At 38.6% G+C, this 16,407-nt stretch overlaps 1 protein-coding gene across 2 annotated transcripts in view; it reads right to left on the bottom strand.

The window, feature by feature from the left end:
• Positions 1-16,407, bottom strand: part of LOC6034176 (MOB kinase activator-like 2) — a 259,873-nt gene that overhangs the window by 142,295 nt on the left and 101,171 nt on the right. The window contains exon 2 of one of the 2 annotated variants that reach the window (XM_038257126.1): positions 2,704-3,584. The exons of the other annotated variant lie outside the window; for it this stretch is intronic. Within the exon in view, the coding sequence (XP_038113054.1) occupies positions 2,704-2,897 (194 nt within the window). The 5' untranslated portion in view covers positions 2,898-3,584. The remainder of the gene's footprint in view (positions 1-2,703; positions 3,585-16,407) is intronic. 2 annotated transcript variants of the gene reach the window in all.

Genomic DNA, 16,407 nt, shown 5'->3' on the forward strand with positions numbered 1-16,407 from the left:
GTTGGTCAAAATTGAATTTTGGGATGCAGCAGCGACTCTGGATTAGATCGAGGGAGTTCGGGAGGATGTGCCACACTGAAGTTGAAATTGGGTAAGTGATGTGATTTGAACGTAATCGATAATTGGAATCTGCAAGTGTGTGCCATATAATTTCGATGATTGCTTTAATACCGAAGTAAAATTAAATAAAATCATGTGTGATTCCAAATATTCGCTAGCAGTTTTCTGATACACTGAAAGTTAATCTAATTTATTTGATAATTTTTTTTGGTAGGTCACCATTAATTATGAAAAAAAATCCAACAATTTTAATTTATTGTATCCACACTAGGGTGGTCCAAACCCAAGTTTTCTCGGAGCTACCCCCTGGTAACAGCTACCCCCTTTTCAGAATCTACTGAATTTTCATCAAAAAAGTCCTAAAAATATGGTGTTTTCAGTTGCTTTTCCTCATACAATTTGACGATTTTTCCCATACAAACTTCAAGCGAATAGAGGGAGGGGCTTCCGTGGTCAGGATGAGCTCAAATTTGGAATTTAGCCTAGTGAGCCTAGTCTATCTATGATTTCAGGGGGTAGCCCCGAGAAAGCTCGGATTTGGACCACTCTAATGCACACAGTAAAAAATGTGTAATTTTGGAAGGTGTAAAATTAAAAGGTGTAATGTTACCTCTTTTATGATGTAATATTACAGGGATTCAGATCGAAATGTGGCATTACACAGAAAAAGAGGTAAATTTACACATTTTTAGAGGTCAAATGTAGAGATGTACTCATTCCTAGATTTACTTTTTTTACTTTCAATTAAATTAAATCAATAAAAAAATCCATCAATTTTAATTTAAAATATCCATGCAAAACAATCTTTAAAACAAATTTTGAATATCGGTTTTATTTGACTAAATCATTCCATCTAGGTTTGATTCAGATTTGGTCTCAACTTTGGGCTACGCCTTTTTGGAGTATTGTTGTTTGGGATGAATTAATTTTAACAATTTTTAAATTTAGAAAAATAGAACAATATACCTTTCTAATGAGAATGCATTACCGGGAACTCTACCACTGGTCGTGGCCGGCGCCGGTATTGATCAGCATGATAGGGGCCTTTGAGAAGTTGCGAAGCGAGGAAAGATAGCACCCACTCATCTTCCACGGCTCGTGGATGTAACTTCTGGAGGTCCTGGTCAATAACGGAGTAGCAACTGCGGGTGGGCTCCTATGCTTATGCTTATGCTAGAATGCATTACCGGGAACATTGCGCAGTGTAAATTGTGTAAATTTGGAATGTTGGATATTACCTCATTTATGATGTAATTTTACATTAATTTAGACTACAATGAAATTTAAAAAAGTACCAAATTCCTTTATTCTAGGAATTTAAACTTCTTTACTTATTTAGTAATTGGGGTTTTCGGATTACTCAACAAGGAAAGGAGGCAAAATTTCTAGAATATAGGAATTTGGTTTTTGTTTTTTTTTCAGTGTAAACAAATTTGCATTACACCAGAAAAGCGTTAAAATTACACGTTTCCAGAGGTAAAATAACACATTTTTTCTGACATGAAAGATTCCAAATGTAATATTTTCACGATTTTTTTTTTAGATTTATGAACGGTTCATAATTTGCAATATATAAACAAATATTTGATGACTTGAAATATGGGAGTCACAATATTCCGAATTCTGTAAAGGTATCCATATATTCAGATATTATTTTTTAACAAAGTGCATTTCCAGATTGTTTAAAATGGATTCAAATAAACCAGAAAATATTCACTACTACTATTAGAAAATAGGGGAAATATACCCATTTTAATCACACTAAGCCGTTCGACCAATTCACATCACTTTTGCCATTTCTGCTATTAAATCAACATTTTCAGATGTTTCAACAATGGAGAGTTGCTTGCTCACTTTTATTTGAGCTATTTATTACTTTGGAACAGTCAAAAACACTTGATATAAACTGTAATTCATGATCAAAGTGCTGATAGGCCGATAATAGAAATAGGCTGAGAAAGGGTATAGTTCCCCTACATAAAAATACGAATATCAGAAATAAAGTGCATACATTTTTGAAAGAGATTTTGTTAGTGCAATGCATATTGGTTCAGATCGCAAAATTAAGTGGCTTGGTTGAAAATTAGGATGGTTCACGGTTATGATGCTCTTGAAGATAAAACATTCCTGGAATAATTTTGGTATTTTTTTTCTCTCTTGCTATTCAAGCCTAAATAGCTACGTTTAAAAAAAACAGTTTTTTGATGGTTTGCTCTGACAAACTAAGTCGTTAAATGCGAATTTCTCGAGATATAATTTTGGTGTCTTCGTCAAAAAATATAGAATTGGTAAGCCCGACAACTTTCTAGAAGAGAAAAAAAAATCTCGAACATATTTCTGGAAAGTTAGATTTCCAAAAACACCCTAATGGTTAATCCCCCTAATTTTCTACCTAGTCAAAAGTTGTCCCTTCCCATTTACAACAGCTCATCTGAAGACACCAAAGCTCCAAATTTCACAATTTTTCCAAATAATTATGTGATCTGGACCACTGTGACAATGGCACCGTATACAAATCCTGTACAATCAAAACAAAAAATTGCAAGAATAAATACTGCAAATGAACGTTGAAATATCACAACTTTTTAACTTTTGAGCTGGCTTGCTAAGGGATTCCCACAAACCCAGCCCAATCATACTCACGCTACTAATCCGCCGAGAAACGCCACCGGTCCACCACCAATCAGCCGAATCTTCCGGTGACACGAGTCGAACAGCGACGTCCGGGCGTGCGGCGGCGAGGACGCGTGGCTGTGCAGGCTCATGACGCCGCCGGCCACCGCGCCTCCGTGCCCCGCCGGCCCGTGGCCAATCAGGTGGGCCGGAGAACGCAGCATCGCGGCCCTGAACTTCTTCGCCGGCCACCCAATGCTACCCCAACTCCTTGGTCTCCAACGCTCGGTGCGGTCGTTCGTGGTGAAAATTTTCCTTTCCTCTTTTTTCCCCTCTCGAACAAAAAATCAAAATCAAATGAAAACTGAATTAAAACGGAAAATCACCACACAATCATTGACCGGAGGGGTAAAACTCGCTTCACATCACTTTCTTCCGCTGCTGCTCTCTTCTCTCATTAGCAAATAAAATTCGAATTTAAAACCATTTAATTGTGAAAACACAACTCACAAAGTGCAGCCCAAACCCGCGCCAAGACGGTCGGCCCGAAAGGTGGCTACGCAGACAAAAAAAAATCGTTTAACATAAAATTGCACACATTTTCCGACCACTTTTTCTCGCTTCTTCTTTTTCTTCAAACCACTTCACAATTTGCTCTTTTTCACTTGATCAAATTGAACTATTTTTTCACTCTTTCTTGCGCCTTATAAAACTGGGGTGCAGGCACACAAAAAAAAAAAAAATATAAACTCCACTTGCGAATCGCTCGCTGAATTATCTCATCATTATTCACTTTCGTGAGACTTGTGGCGGCGGCTGCTGCTGACGATGCACTTTTCCAAGTCGACGCTGTGAAAAACTGGTCCACCACTCTTTGGTTTTATCCGCGGGGCTGTCAGTGGAGTTTTATGCTAGAATAGAAAGAGGTTTTGGGCTAATTGTGGCTGGGGTTCTTTCGAACCAAAAGAGGGATCGCTTGCTTTTGCTCAAACCTCTCGAGGTTGACGATTAATTGAGGCGATTTGCCGTTACGATCTGATGAAAGTGCGCGATCTGAAAGTTTGATTAGTTCTAAACGTTTTAAGAAATGGAACCTTTCCATACAAATACAAAAAATCATTCAGGCGTCTTTTGTTGGTGTATGTAGTCAGTCAGTCAAGTTTTGGAGTCAGTTGGACAATCCGAGCTCAAACTCTATCAAGTTCAACGAATCATCTTTGCGGTAAGCTTCACACGGAGTGGGTCTGGCCGTTGTTGTAGAATTGATGGTGTAAATTTGTTAAGATTTGATTAGTAATCTGGCAAAAATGTTGAAAAAATCATAAAGCGTTCAACATGTTCTTTTGAATTAGGAATTCAATTTAAATTTTTCAGAATTCAGAAAGTTACTGCAAACAAATATTAAAAAAGCTTTGCAAAATAAAATAACCCAAGTTCTTTCAAAAATTCGATACTTGAAAAGCAGACACATTACCTGTAATTTTTCCCAACCAACAACTCAATAATTCACCACACAAATCGGTATCGTCTGGCCACTTTGCGCCAAAACTTTGTCGACTAAAAGCATCCAAGTCCGCATCACTCTCCTCCGCAGTGACACCTGAGAACCATCTTGGACAGCCGAAGACCGTCAACGACAACCCGGCGAAAAGAACCGCGGAGAAGAAAAGTTTTAATTTATCGTTCCGGCCGAGACGGGGACCTCCCGCAAAGCTTCCTTCCCGGGGATGTTCGCAACACCACCAGGCATTAATCTTAATTACCTGCTTCGGGTGCGGAGAGTCCATCCTCTTGGGAAGCCAGGACGACCAAGAATGCCGCATAATTGGCGGAGAAATTGCCTGGAAGGTCAAAAATTTACGGGGTTCGTAGCCTACAATTAGGACACCAAATCTGGGGTTCTGTATCGAACCGACCCCCGAAAAGTGACCCAAATTTCAAACGCCTACCACAGCGGGTTTGTTTCCGTCGAGTTGCACAATACTCCTATAAAGCTCAAACTCGTACACAAATATGTTTGTGTAGATTAATTAAGGCCCCCGAAAACAGCCGGCGAAGCCACAGCCGCGGAGAAACCCGACTCGACGCCGCCCGCCGCATGTGTGCGAATCCGGTCGTAACAGTTTGCCGAGCAGCGCTTCTTATCCAACCGCGCTTTGCCCCAGTGCAAACGAGTTCAACCTGGTTTTGGACTTGAACCTTTGCCGGTTGTAATCGTATTATAATCCATAGGAACCCGTGCACGGAAACAACTTGTTTTAGCAACAAAGGTAATATTTTGCATTCCTGCCTTTATAAAGTGTCACGGTTTCGTAACAGAACAAGAAATTTTTAAGTCCTTGAAAAAATTGCGAAAATTTAGTATGATTTTTTGCTTAAATGACGATTTTTTTTCTTTTTTCCGTGTGTTGATCACCACTTGATGAACCTCATTTACATACATATGCGCTTGGAGCTAGTCAGGTATTGTACGACCTGCGGGATTATCGCGCTAAGTCCTGCTTCTCTAAGTGAGTTCAAAGACGTCGACACAGTAAAAAAAATCATAGTAATATTCATTTTACCTCTTAAATGTGTCATTTTGCTGTTCTTGTCTAATGTCACTTTTTTATTCCAAATTGAGGTAAAATTATAGCACCTTCCAAAATTACACCTTCCATTTTACACAATTTTTTAATGTGTACAGCAAAACATTATTTTTAACCGAAGCGTTACGGCTGCATGTCAAGATCCATTAACAGTGATTACTAAAAACATTATTTTGGGGGAAAAAAAACGTTTTCTGTCAGATCTACAAATAACATTTACCTAGAAATATAGATAATCACATAATGAGCAGGCGTTACGTTTTGTAATTTTTAAATTTCTCCAAACATATATAATACAGAGAAACCTCTTTTTACGCGATGGCGTTACGCTTTTTGCTTCGAAGATTTCTCTTAAACAAAACAATATTTTCGCAAGCTTCAAAAAGCTTTTTAAAGATCTGAACAAAACCTACAAATTACTTTTAACAGATTGCAAAATTATTGCGTCGTTCCAAAGAAATCAATTAATTAGAAAAACGTAACGCATCGCGTAAAAAGTGGTTTCACTGTATTTTTTCATTCTTCCTATTTTATTCTGGTCGTCGTGTATCAATATAAGTTTGCCTTTAAAATTGAAGTTATTTTACTGTTTTGGAGAAATCGAAGAATTACAAAATATAACGCCTCCATGTAAAAAAGGCCTTCATGTATACTGATTAACTTCGCGTAAGAAGCAGGCGATTCTTCGATTTCTCCGCAATCTTTTGATAGAATTATATGATCATCGAGTGTTAATCTACGTTTTTTCTGATTTGTCGATTTCTCTGGAACGACGCAACATTTTTGATTTTTTTAAAGCGATTTGTAGGTTTTGTTCAGATCTACAAAACGCGAAATCTACGAAACAAAAAGCGTAACGCCACCGCGTAAAGAGTGGTTTCTCTGTACTGATTGACCTTACATAATAAGCACGCGTTACGCTTTGTCGATAAAATTTCTTCAAATCAAATCAATCTTTTGAAAGAATTTGTTATTCATCGAGTGTCAAGCTACATACAGAGAAACATCTTTTTACGTGGTGGCGTTACGCTTTTTGTTTCTTAGATTTCTCTCTAAAAATTTTAGTCTTAATGAAAAAAAAAACTAAGCGTAACGTGTCTTCGGCAAAGTTGTAGGTATGGATATGGACTACACTGAAAAAAATGATACACGGTAAAATTTTTTTGGTTATTTTTAATTTCACTTTTTAATACTGAAACTTGATTTGCAAAAAAAAACACTATTTTTAATTTTTTTTTATTTTTTGATATGTTTTAGAGGACATCAAATGCCAACTTTTCAAAAATTTCCTGAATGGGCAAAAAATCTTTGACCAAGTTATGATTTTTTGAATCAATACAAACAAAATTTCAAAAATTACAAATCAAAACTTATATGAGCAACTCTCTACGAAATCGGCCGATTTCGACCATTTTTATTTTTTGTATTTTTTTATTTGACTCAAACTTTGTGGGGGCCTTCCCTATGACCAAATAAGCTATTTTGCGTCATTTGTTCACCCATACAAGTCTCCATACAATTTTGGCTGCTGTCCATACAAAAATGGTATGTAAATATTCAAACAGCTGTAAATTTTGAGTGAATTTTCTGATCAATTTGGTGTCTTCGGCAAAGTTGTAGGTACAATACCTACAACCAAATATTGAATATTACGCCCATTTAAAATGCTAGTCTTGATTTAAAAATTTTCAAATTAATTTTTTTTTCGAAAAGATCGGAAAATTTCACGAATGTTTCATGTATTAACTTTGAAAATCGGACCATTAATTGCTGAGATATCGTCATTAGAAAATGGTGGGCTAATTGGTGGAGACTTAGAAAACTGCAATTTTCGTGTTTCTTTTTCTTTAAGCCGCTGTATTTCAGCAACCAGAGGTCCAATCTTCAATGTCTCTTAGACAATTTTATAGCAAATTTTCTAAACTTTTCAAAAAAAAATATTTTTAGAAATGGTCACTCATGGTCACTATTTTTAAAAATTGAAAAACTGCAAATATTTCGCTAAAATCAAACTTTCGGTGGCTATATCTTGAAAACGGAGCCCTTTATCAAAAAAACTGTAAAGTACTTTTCGATTGCAAATTCAATTTTGCATTAAAAAGTAATGTCAAACTTGTTTTTGCATAAAACTTCGATTTTTTCCAAAAATCACTATTTTTTTCAATTCATAACTCGGCGGCAGATTTTTGGAACATGTTTCTCTATAGCTCAAAAGTTGCGGATTTTTGTCCCCTAAAACATATCAAAAAATCTCGAAAATCAAAAAATACGTATTTTGGGAAATTGAGTTTTAGTGATAAAAAAGTTGATAAAAAAATCTCGAAAATCAAAAAATACGTATTTTGGGAAATTGAGTTTTAGTGAAAAAAAAGTTGATAAAAAAAATTTTTTCCGTGTACCTATTTTTTTCTCTAAAGTCCTCAGCAATACCTACAACTTTCCGAAGACACAAAATTGATCAGAAAATTCACTCAAAAGTTACAGCTGTTTGAATATTTACATACCGTTTTTGTATGGACAGCTGCCAAAATTATATGGAGACTTGTATGGGTGAACCAATGACACAAAATAGCATATTTGGTCATAGGTAAGGCCCCCACAAAGTTTGAGCCAAATCAAAAAATACAAATAAAATCCATTTCCGGTTTACGTAGAGAATTTCTCATATATCAAAAGGGCGTAATATTGAATGTTTGGTGTCTTTTTAAATTTATGAAAATATTTTTTTTTCGAAAAGATCGGAAAATTTCATGGCAATGCAATATCTCAGCAACTAAGGGTCGTATCAACAAAGTCCGAGAAAGCAAAACATAGAGAATTTTCTCAACTTTTCAAAAAAAAATTTCAAGAGTGGCCAAACATGGGCACTACTTTTAAAAAAATCAATAACTGCGACTATTTTGAAAAAAGTTACATAAAAATTGCTATAACTTGAAAACGGTGCACTTTATCAAAATTTCACTAAAGTACTTTTTGATTGTCAAATTTGATTTTACATCGAAAAATGAAATTGAAAAAAAATTGCGACCAATATTTCAATGTTTTGAAAAAAATTGTAGGGGAAATATACCCATTTTAATCACACTAAGCCGTTCGACCAATTCTCATCACTTTTGCCGTTTTCCGCTATTAAATCAACATTTTCAGATGTATCAACAATGATGAGTTACTTGCTCACTTTTATTTGAGCTATTTATTACTTTGGAACAGTCAAAAACATTTTATTTAAGCTGTAATTCATGATCAAAGTGCTGATGGGCCGATAATAGAAATAGGCTGATTCAAAAAATTATAACTCGGTCAAAGATTTTTTGCCCATTCTGGAAATTTCAGAAAAGTTAGCATTTGATATCCTCTAAAACATATCAAAAAATAAAAAAATAAAAAAAGATTTTTTTGCAAATCAAGTTTTAGTGACATAGAGTGAAATTAAAAATCAAAAAAAATTTACCGTGTATTTTTTTTCCAGTGTAGGCCGTATTCATACCTACAACTTTGCCGAAGGCAAAAAATCGATCAAAAAATCGATCAAAAAATCGATCAAAAAATTTCTTCAAAAAATACAGATTTTTGAATTTTTACATATCATTTTTGTATGGACAGCTGACAATTTTGTATGGAAAATTATACGGACAAACTAATGATGCAAAATGGCTTTTTTGGGCATACCGAAGGTTTCAGCCGGATTAAAAAATACAGAAAAAGTCGAATGATCGAAATCTCAGAGAATTGCTCTACTGCAGCGATTCTCAACCTTCTTCTAGGCCGGTACCCCCTGCCATGTATATCAAGTTGGCCCGGTACCCCCGTTGAGAATCGCTGCTCTACTGAGAGATGGCAAAATTAATATCAGTTCAAAATACATAACCTACGTATTTCAACGGCCATTATGATGTACATATAGGTCATTTCACCCAAAGGACAAACCCAGTTTTTTTTATCCATACAATTTTTATGGCTATAGCTAACTTTGTTTTTGTTGGCTTTTTCAATACAAAAAACCCTTTTAATACAAAAAGAAAAAGCGACAAGCCAGTAGTTCTCATTTATGACATGACATATTGTCCATTTTCGACTTTTGATCAATTCGACCATTTGTCTTTCGACCTTTTTATCCATTCGGCCTCTTTTGAACATTTGTCATACAATCCGTGTTAACGCCACAAGAGCATATTAAATGAACTTTCCGCCAAAGTACCAATTCGACGAGTCGACATTCGACCAAACAACCCAAACTCCTTTCTATCGAGAAGAAATTCCGCGTGACGCCGGATCTGCACAGCCGAAACTCGCACCGTGTGTACAGGGCATTGCTTTCTAGTTCGGCAACTCAATCTGGGCTGCCAATTTGGGATTTATGCTGCTCTCGCGCGATGCTTGGGGGGCGATGATTATGCTGATGATGGCCATATTGTCTCGTTGATTCGATGTGGGGATTTGGGGCCACCGTCGGGCGCGCGATCTGGAGCGTGATTGATGCGCGGCAATTGGACGCAGCCAGGTGGTGCTGGTTCAGGGTTGGTCTTTGTTGACGGCGGGATTCGGTGGGAATCGGAGTGCATGCGGATTGAGACGGTGGACACACTCGGTCACGGTCTACATTGTGTGCGCAGGTCATGATCCATCTCGCAGATTGAAACACAAAGCGGTTGTTATTTTTAGGAAACGAGCAGCAAAACAGCTGTGATTCATTTTGGAGCCAGTGTACACGTCTACACCGAGCTATAAATCATGTCCAAATCGCATTTGGACAGAAAGCGTAATGCTTCGTGAAAGCATAATTGAAATCGAGCTCCGCACTACATTACACGATGAATGAAAACGCGTCAAGTCAAGTGCGAAGAACTTTATCACTGCCAGAACGTGCTCCACATCAACATAGCGTACCTCTCCAACAATTTCTCCAGCAAGTTTTGTATTATTACTTTTCGCTACACCGACCTCGCGCCGACGACCTCCTGCTCCTCCCACTCACATCAAAAACGATTTCGCAAAGAGCATTCTTGTGTTTTCGTTGGCGCGTTTGGCTTGGTGGCGCCAGACCATCCTACCCCCAACCCCCTCAAACTTCTCTCGATTAGTTCCACTAGCTTGACTCGGATATCCTGCGAGCTCTGCTGCTCGTGTGGTACTGAAGCTTGACGCTTGGCGGAGCCCATTCTTGAAGAACACGGCGGTATGATATCGCACACGTGTCACGGTTCTATGGGTTTACATATTCCATCTTTCGCGAGTTTTGGACAGTGAAATCTCGAAAAGGTCGCTTCCTCTTCACGAAGAACCTTTTCAACGACATTTAGAAAGGCTCTTGTTGGAGGATTGCTGGATTCATTGGAGGGTCACCACTTTTTGAGGGTAACTAAGAACTTTGAGGTATGATTTTTTGGAAATAATTTCATATGGCATATCAATCAAACTTAAAGTACCATGCGATCCACACGAATTATTTCCTAACAAACTTTTTAGACTACCCAAACAAGGCTAGGCTCACCCTAATCGCCAAACGCAAAATACGGATCTTATGATTTTGACCTACGAATAATAATGTGTAGCATTTCGTCAAAAAGTATGTAAATTTAAATCTTTTTTATGTAGTTGTGTCTCTTCCACACAAATTGAGGTAACGGTACATAGAAAAAAGTGTAAATTTACTCGTCATGGAAATTGTGAATCACACGTTAACTCGGTTGATGTAATCGACTGTATCACACGTAAATAATCATGTTTTTACGCAGGATTGAGCAAATTTACATCAGATCGTATTTAAATTAAAATGATTAACGACGTGCAAAAGTGTTACATCATTATCATTAATGAATCTGATTTTTTTCTGTGTATAAAAAATTGTAATATTACACGAATAAATGCACAGCAAAAAAATGGTTACATTACATATGGGAATATTAACAGATTTTTTGTCAGAAAAAGTGTGTAATTTTACTTCTTTAAATGTGAAAAATTACATCTTTTTACGTGTAGTTTAGTTTTTTTCTACTTGAATTGATGTAAAATTGCATAGAAAATTAGGTAAAACTTTCCAACCATCAAAAATTAAACTTTTTCACCGTGTTTTTATTTCTGCTGTTTACTAGCAATTACCAAAACCTTGAAACGACACACATGTGGTGCAATTACATACATCGAACGTGCTGCTGCTTTCCAACAGCGAGTACATTTGTTTGCAGAAAGCCCACCATGAAAGTAAACCTTGTCACTTGTGTACCAGACACAAGTGAAGAACTTAAGCAAAGACCGTTCACGGTACCTTCGAGAGAGCATTTCCAAACATTTTGGTGTACACCACAGATGATACACACGGTCTGTGTACAGATTTCGAAAGAATGCACTGTTACATCTTCAAAGGGACTGAGTAGGGCAGAGGTACCTATTTTCATCGCATTTGGACCGCTCCACTCAAAAAAGGTCCACTTCCCCTAGCTTTTCTTTTCAACTTTTCACGTGCAGCTTTGGCAGATGTACAAGTGAATCGGACCAGACAACGCGCTCTCGCGCGCGCTCTCAAAGGTTTACATAACAAACTCATACAAAGCGGCCGCTCCGCTCAAGTGTTTTTCGGGTTCATTGTTTATCCGTCAGCGGACGGTGACAAACTGAGACGCGGTTGCCGGGCCTTCTGTTGTTTGTAATAGAAGGACAATTTCGACACACACACAAGTGTCAGTGTGGGGAGGCTCTGTGCCAGCAGTGCCAACACGGGCATAAATAATGGCCCAATGTCCTCGTCGGTTACTGCAGAGCGGGTTGGCCTAGTTTTGCCGGGGAGTTTGGGAATTGGGTCAGGGATGCTGGAGAGGCGTACTTTGTTGAGCTGTTTGTCTGGCTTTTGCTAAATTCGACTAAATTGGTAAAGTCAATATTGCAGTTCTAGTCCATCAATCAAATTTTTTAAAATATCATGAACTAATTCAACAAAGAACACCTTCGTTCGCACATGTGGCAAAACCAAATCACACTAGTTGATGACTAATGCTCAGCATTCTGTCCGCCCGGTCTACCAATGTACTGTTATTACGGCTCGGTACTTGCCGTTCAACTCACGTCGTCCAAAACGGTTCCTACGCACCGGTCGCAGGCGTTTAGGTCATCGATCTACGGACAGGCGGAGGTGTCATCACTGTTCACCTATTTTCGACCACGCGTTGGATTGTTCTAAAACAATTTTCGAAAACTACCAGTAGGTGCGCGATGATGTAACCCCGGCAGGTATTGAAGACGGGTCTATTCTCGGAGAACGAAACTGCTTCAGAGATCATCGAAGCTCACGCTGAAGTACCTCTCTCGGCGGTGTGCTCCAAAATGTGTCTTGAAATGTTTGCTTTTCAGAGCTCAGCGTTCACCAAATCCCGCTCAAGGTTAGCTCGGACCAAGCGCTAAACAAGGCGTTCTCTCGTCTTGAGGTTGCAGTTTCAAAGTAGAAGTCGCGCTGCCCTTCTCGAGGGAGATCCATTAGTAAGCAAAGAAGGGGGGGGGGTTGCCTTTAAGACTAATTGAAATCTCCCGAAGGGATTGCGAGCTCCAACTTTGCTTGCGCCAAGGTATAAATCACGACCACTGATTGATGCGAACCAAAAAGTCAAAAGAACAAGTTCTTCGCCAAGAACCGGTTCTACTCGGCTCGGGGAGCTTTCTTTTATCCGTCTCGCCGTCGGAACGAAAACACCTCCTCGGGATCCAAGTCTGCAACGTCATCCTGACTCACGTATAGCAGGTCGACGGCTGTCGGCCGAAGGAGAATCATGTTTCATAATTTGCCGGGTTTTGTTGTGGAGTCGCCGCCCCTCTCGCTTTCCTCGCGCCGTGGGTGATCCATCATGGCGATGTTTGTCGGATTCAGGGATTTACGCGGTTGGAATTTGGTGGGATTCGGTCAATTCTGAGTTCAAGTGGCGGGAAGATCTAAACATTTTGGGGGTAATATCCGTGACGAATTCCAAGGTTTGGGGTGGGTCTCAATTACCAAGTTATTATTCTTCTAGAAGTTTGAAAGTCTAGTATCGAATAATTACAACAAATCCGGACTTCGATGCATGTCTTCATTCCGCGGTTTGATGAGGAAATTTCCCTTCAATTACCAAGATGGCAATCTAGAATTGATTACAATTCCTAAACCGCTAGCTTACTGTGGAGACTTTCACTTTTTCCATCATATCTTACCTCACTCGAGTACTAAGGTCCCATACAGTACCTCCAAGTCCGTACCGTTGAGGTTTACTTCTCGTGCATGTGCAACAACCACTGCCTTGTAATAACTGCTCCAAACAATGGACCATTTCGAAAGGAGAAACCTCCCCCTCCCCCCACTTCCACAAACCCCCATTAGCATACACATGATGAATGGATTTGTATGGAATCATTTTCATAATTCTTCCCTCTCGCGCGCGGTAGCCGCAATCACCGCGCACCGACTTGCGCAACGTTTGAAGACCTGATTTTGCTTTTCCTATACAACCCCGGTCACGACGGATCCGTGTCAATCCACGAGGCAAATCACGACCATCACGCGGATCTGCCAAAACAAATTTTCCACCACGGCACGGTGTGTGTACTCGATGGTGGTAATAGCAAATGTATAACAAGGCTAGGTAGCCAGGCGCCACTCCGTGAGTCAACGGCGCATGATCCGGGTGATACCTCCGCGATCGTCGCTGAAGAGTTGCGACATCTGCACGGAAAACTTGAATGATCTATTTGACTGTAGATTCTGTTCAAAGTCGTTGGTAAAACTTTCCGTGTACCCCACTCCGATATGATAGCTTCGATGATCCGCCGTGGCTGCACGTCTTCCAAGTCGTGCCTTCGACGCTCGATGGGAAGTAGAACATGAGAATTAATATCGCGTTCATTGTGCCGTTTGCTTAAAACTGTCGTGGTCGTCGTCTGCAGATCCGCCACGCGGCGGTGTGAGAAAAGAATACCGACCGTAATTGGAGTGCCGTCAACAGGTTGCTAACTGTGCTCCAAGATCTACGCGACGTCGTATAGCGGTATCGTGCGTCGCGCAGGAAGTGGTCTCAAAATCGGAATTTCAAGCCGCACGACCAAGGTTCGCTAATTAGCTGCTCGATTGTTCCCAATCGCGGACGAAATCGGCGCGACAAGCTCGGATAGATCACGTGACCAAGTGATTACTCCCGCCGCACAACGAGGGGGGCTACACTTTGTTCACAGCTGTAGGCGACGAGGTTGCCATTTAGATCCGCTGTAATTTCTGTTCACGAACATGCTGCGGCTACGTTGGATTCTGACACTGGGCTGTAATAACGGCTCGAAGGTGGCTTGAAGCGATGGCAGTTCTTCGTATTGCGAGCTAATGAGAGTACGTGCCCCTAGGTGTTCAAAAAGTATTTTGGAGTGAAGTTCTAAAGATAAACAGAATCAACAAAATAATAAATCTTCAAAATTTAAATATAAAGACCATTTCACCTGTAAACCTTGAAGTCATCTCACTCATATCCCACGGAGAACTGCCTCACAACTCGGAAGACATCTCACTCTGCGGTCAGCGACGTCAAAGGGAAGTAAAACCGCACACTTCCGACACCGATTTACCGAAAGTACCACTCCCAACCGGCGGCAGATTTTCACAACGACGACGCTATGCAAAATCATAAAAACCGCCACCACCAAATTACTGCCGTGGCCCTCTAGCGGCGCGCTACAAACCGCACACTCACCAACAGTAAGATAGTGCTAATTTGGAATTAATACCTTCCCGTCCGCCGCCGGCGATGTTTTTGCACACCGCAATAATCATCAGCAGTGAGAGGGTACGTGGGGCGGTGCGGAATTGGCCACCAAACATTGAAATTGAGTGGAGCCCGGCGGAGATGGCAGCGCGCAAACAATTAAGTTGTAACTTGCAACAACCTTGAGCGGATATCCAACGAAGGCCCAGGAAGTAAGTTCATGAATGAGATTTGAACTTGGTGGGTGCCAGGAAAAAAAAAATTGGAAATTTGGTTTATTGGACCTTTTCAAAAAAAAAACTCCAGATTTGTTCTCATGTTTTTGTAGTAACTTTACATAACTATATGAACGCTTTTTTAAATTTCTTTAAAAACAATAATTTAATACATATTTTGCAATATACCTGATAGATAAATGATATCAATACAGCATAAAATTTTAGCACTTATTTCAAAAAATAAAATAAAAATAAAAATAAAGACATCGAAAACATGGAATTCTTCCAAACACAGCAAAAGCATTTTTAGTAAATCCCTAGTTCATAAACAATTTCTGTAAAGTAAATTTAATATTGTAAGAAAAAGAATCATCATTCAAGCTTAAAACACAATATAACCTGATAAAAAAAAAAGAATTTAAAATAAAATTGTAATTTTTCAACTTCCAATCCCCAAAACTGTACGAGATGAACATTTTAGCAAATTTGAAATTTTTTGCATTTTTTTTTAATCTGTCTAAAACTTTTTGGGTGACTTCAGTATGCCCAAAAAAGCAATTTGCATGCATTTTCCATACAAACTTTTAAACTGTTCAAAATGGCATTTAAAATTCAAAAATCTGTATCTTTTCAAGGATTTACTTACTGTCTTCGATAAAGTTGTAGGTATGGAAGAGGAATACATAAAAAATGATACATAGAAAAACATTTTTGCTGATTTCTCAAATCACTTTTAAAATTCCGTCGTGAAACTACTTATTTTTCCTGTCATTCACAAATGACGAATAAGGTCTACTTTTATGTGCACAAAATTAACAAAATCGTATAGAAACACTTCTCAAAACAAATGCCCCCAAATTGGAAATTTGTAAATTTCCAGGGAATTCCCGAAATTCAAGGAGAAGTATACATTTTCTTAAATTTTTGGAACTATCTTTGAAATTGCTCTGAAAAAATAATAAATGAACAAACTCAACATGATTTTGTACAATTAAATGTATTGTTTGGTTTATTTATAACTAATCAGAGTATCAGAAGTTATGATATCAGAATTATTTCTGATAATATTAATTTTTGAAGGAACTTGGAATAGATCTTGCTTAATGAGTATTAAATTATTACAATTATGGAAGCTTTTAACAGATTGATATTATTTCATCAAAACAATATTAACTCCTTACCTCCTAATTAAATTTGTGATTTTGTGCAAAAAGAATTAAT

The sequence above is a fragment of the Culex quinquefasciatus genome, chromosome 2 (assembly GCF_015732765.1).
Source record: "Culex quinquefasciatus strain JHB chromosome 2, VPISU_Cqui_1.0_pri_paternal, whole genome shotgun sequence".
NCBI classification, from domain to species: domain Eukaryota; kingdom Metazoa; phylum Arthropoda; class Insecta; order Diptera; family Culicidae; genus Culex; species Culex quinquefasciatus.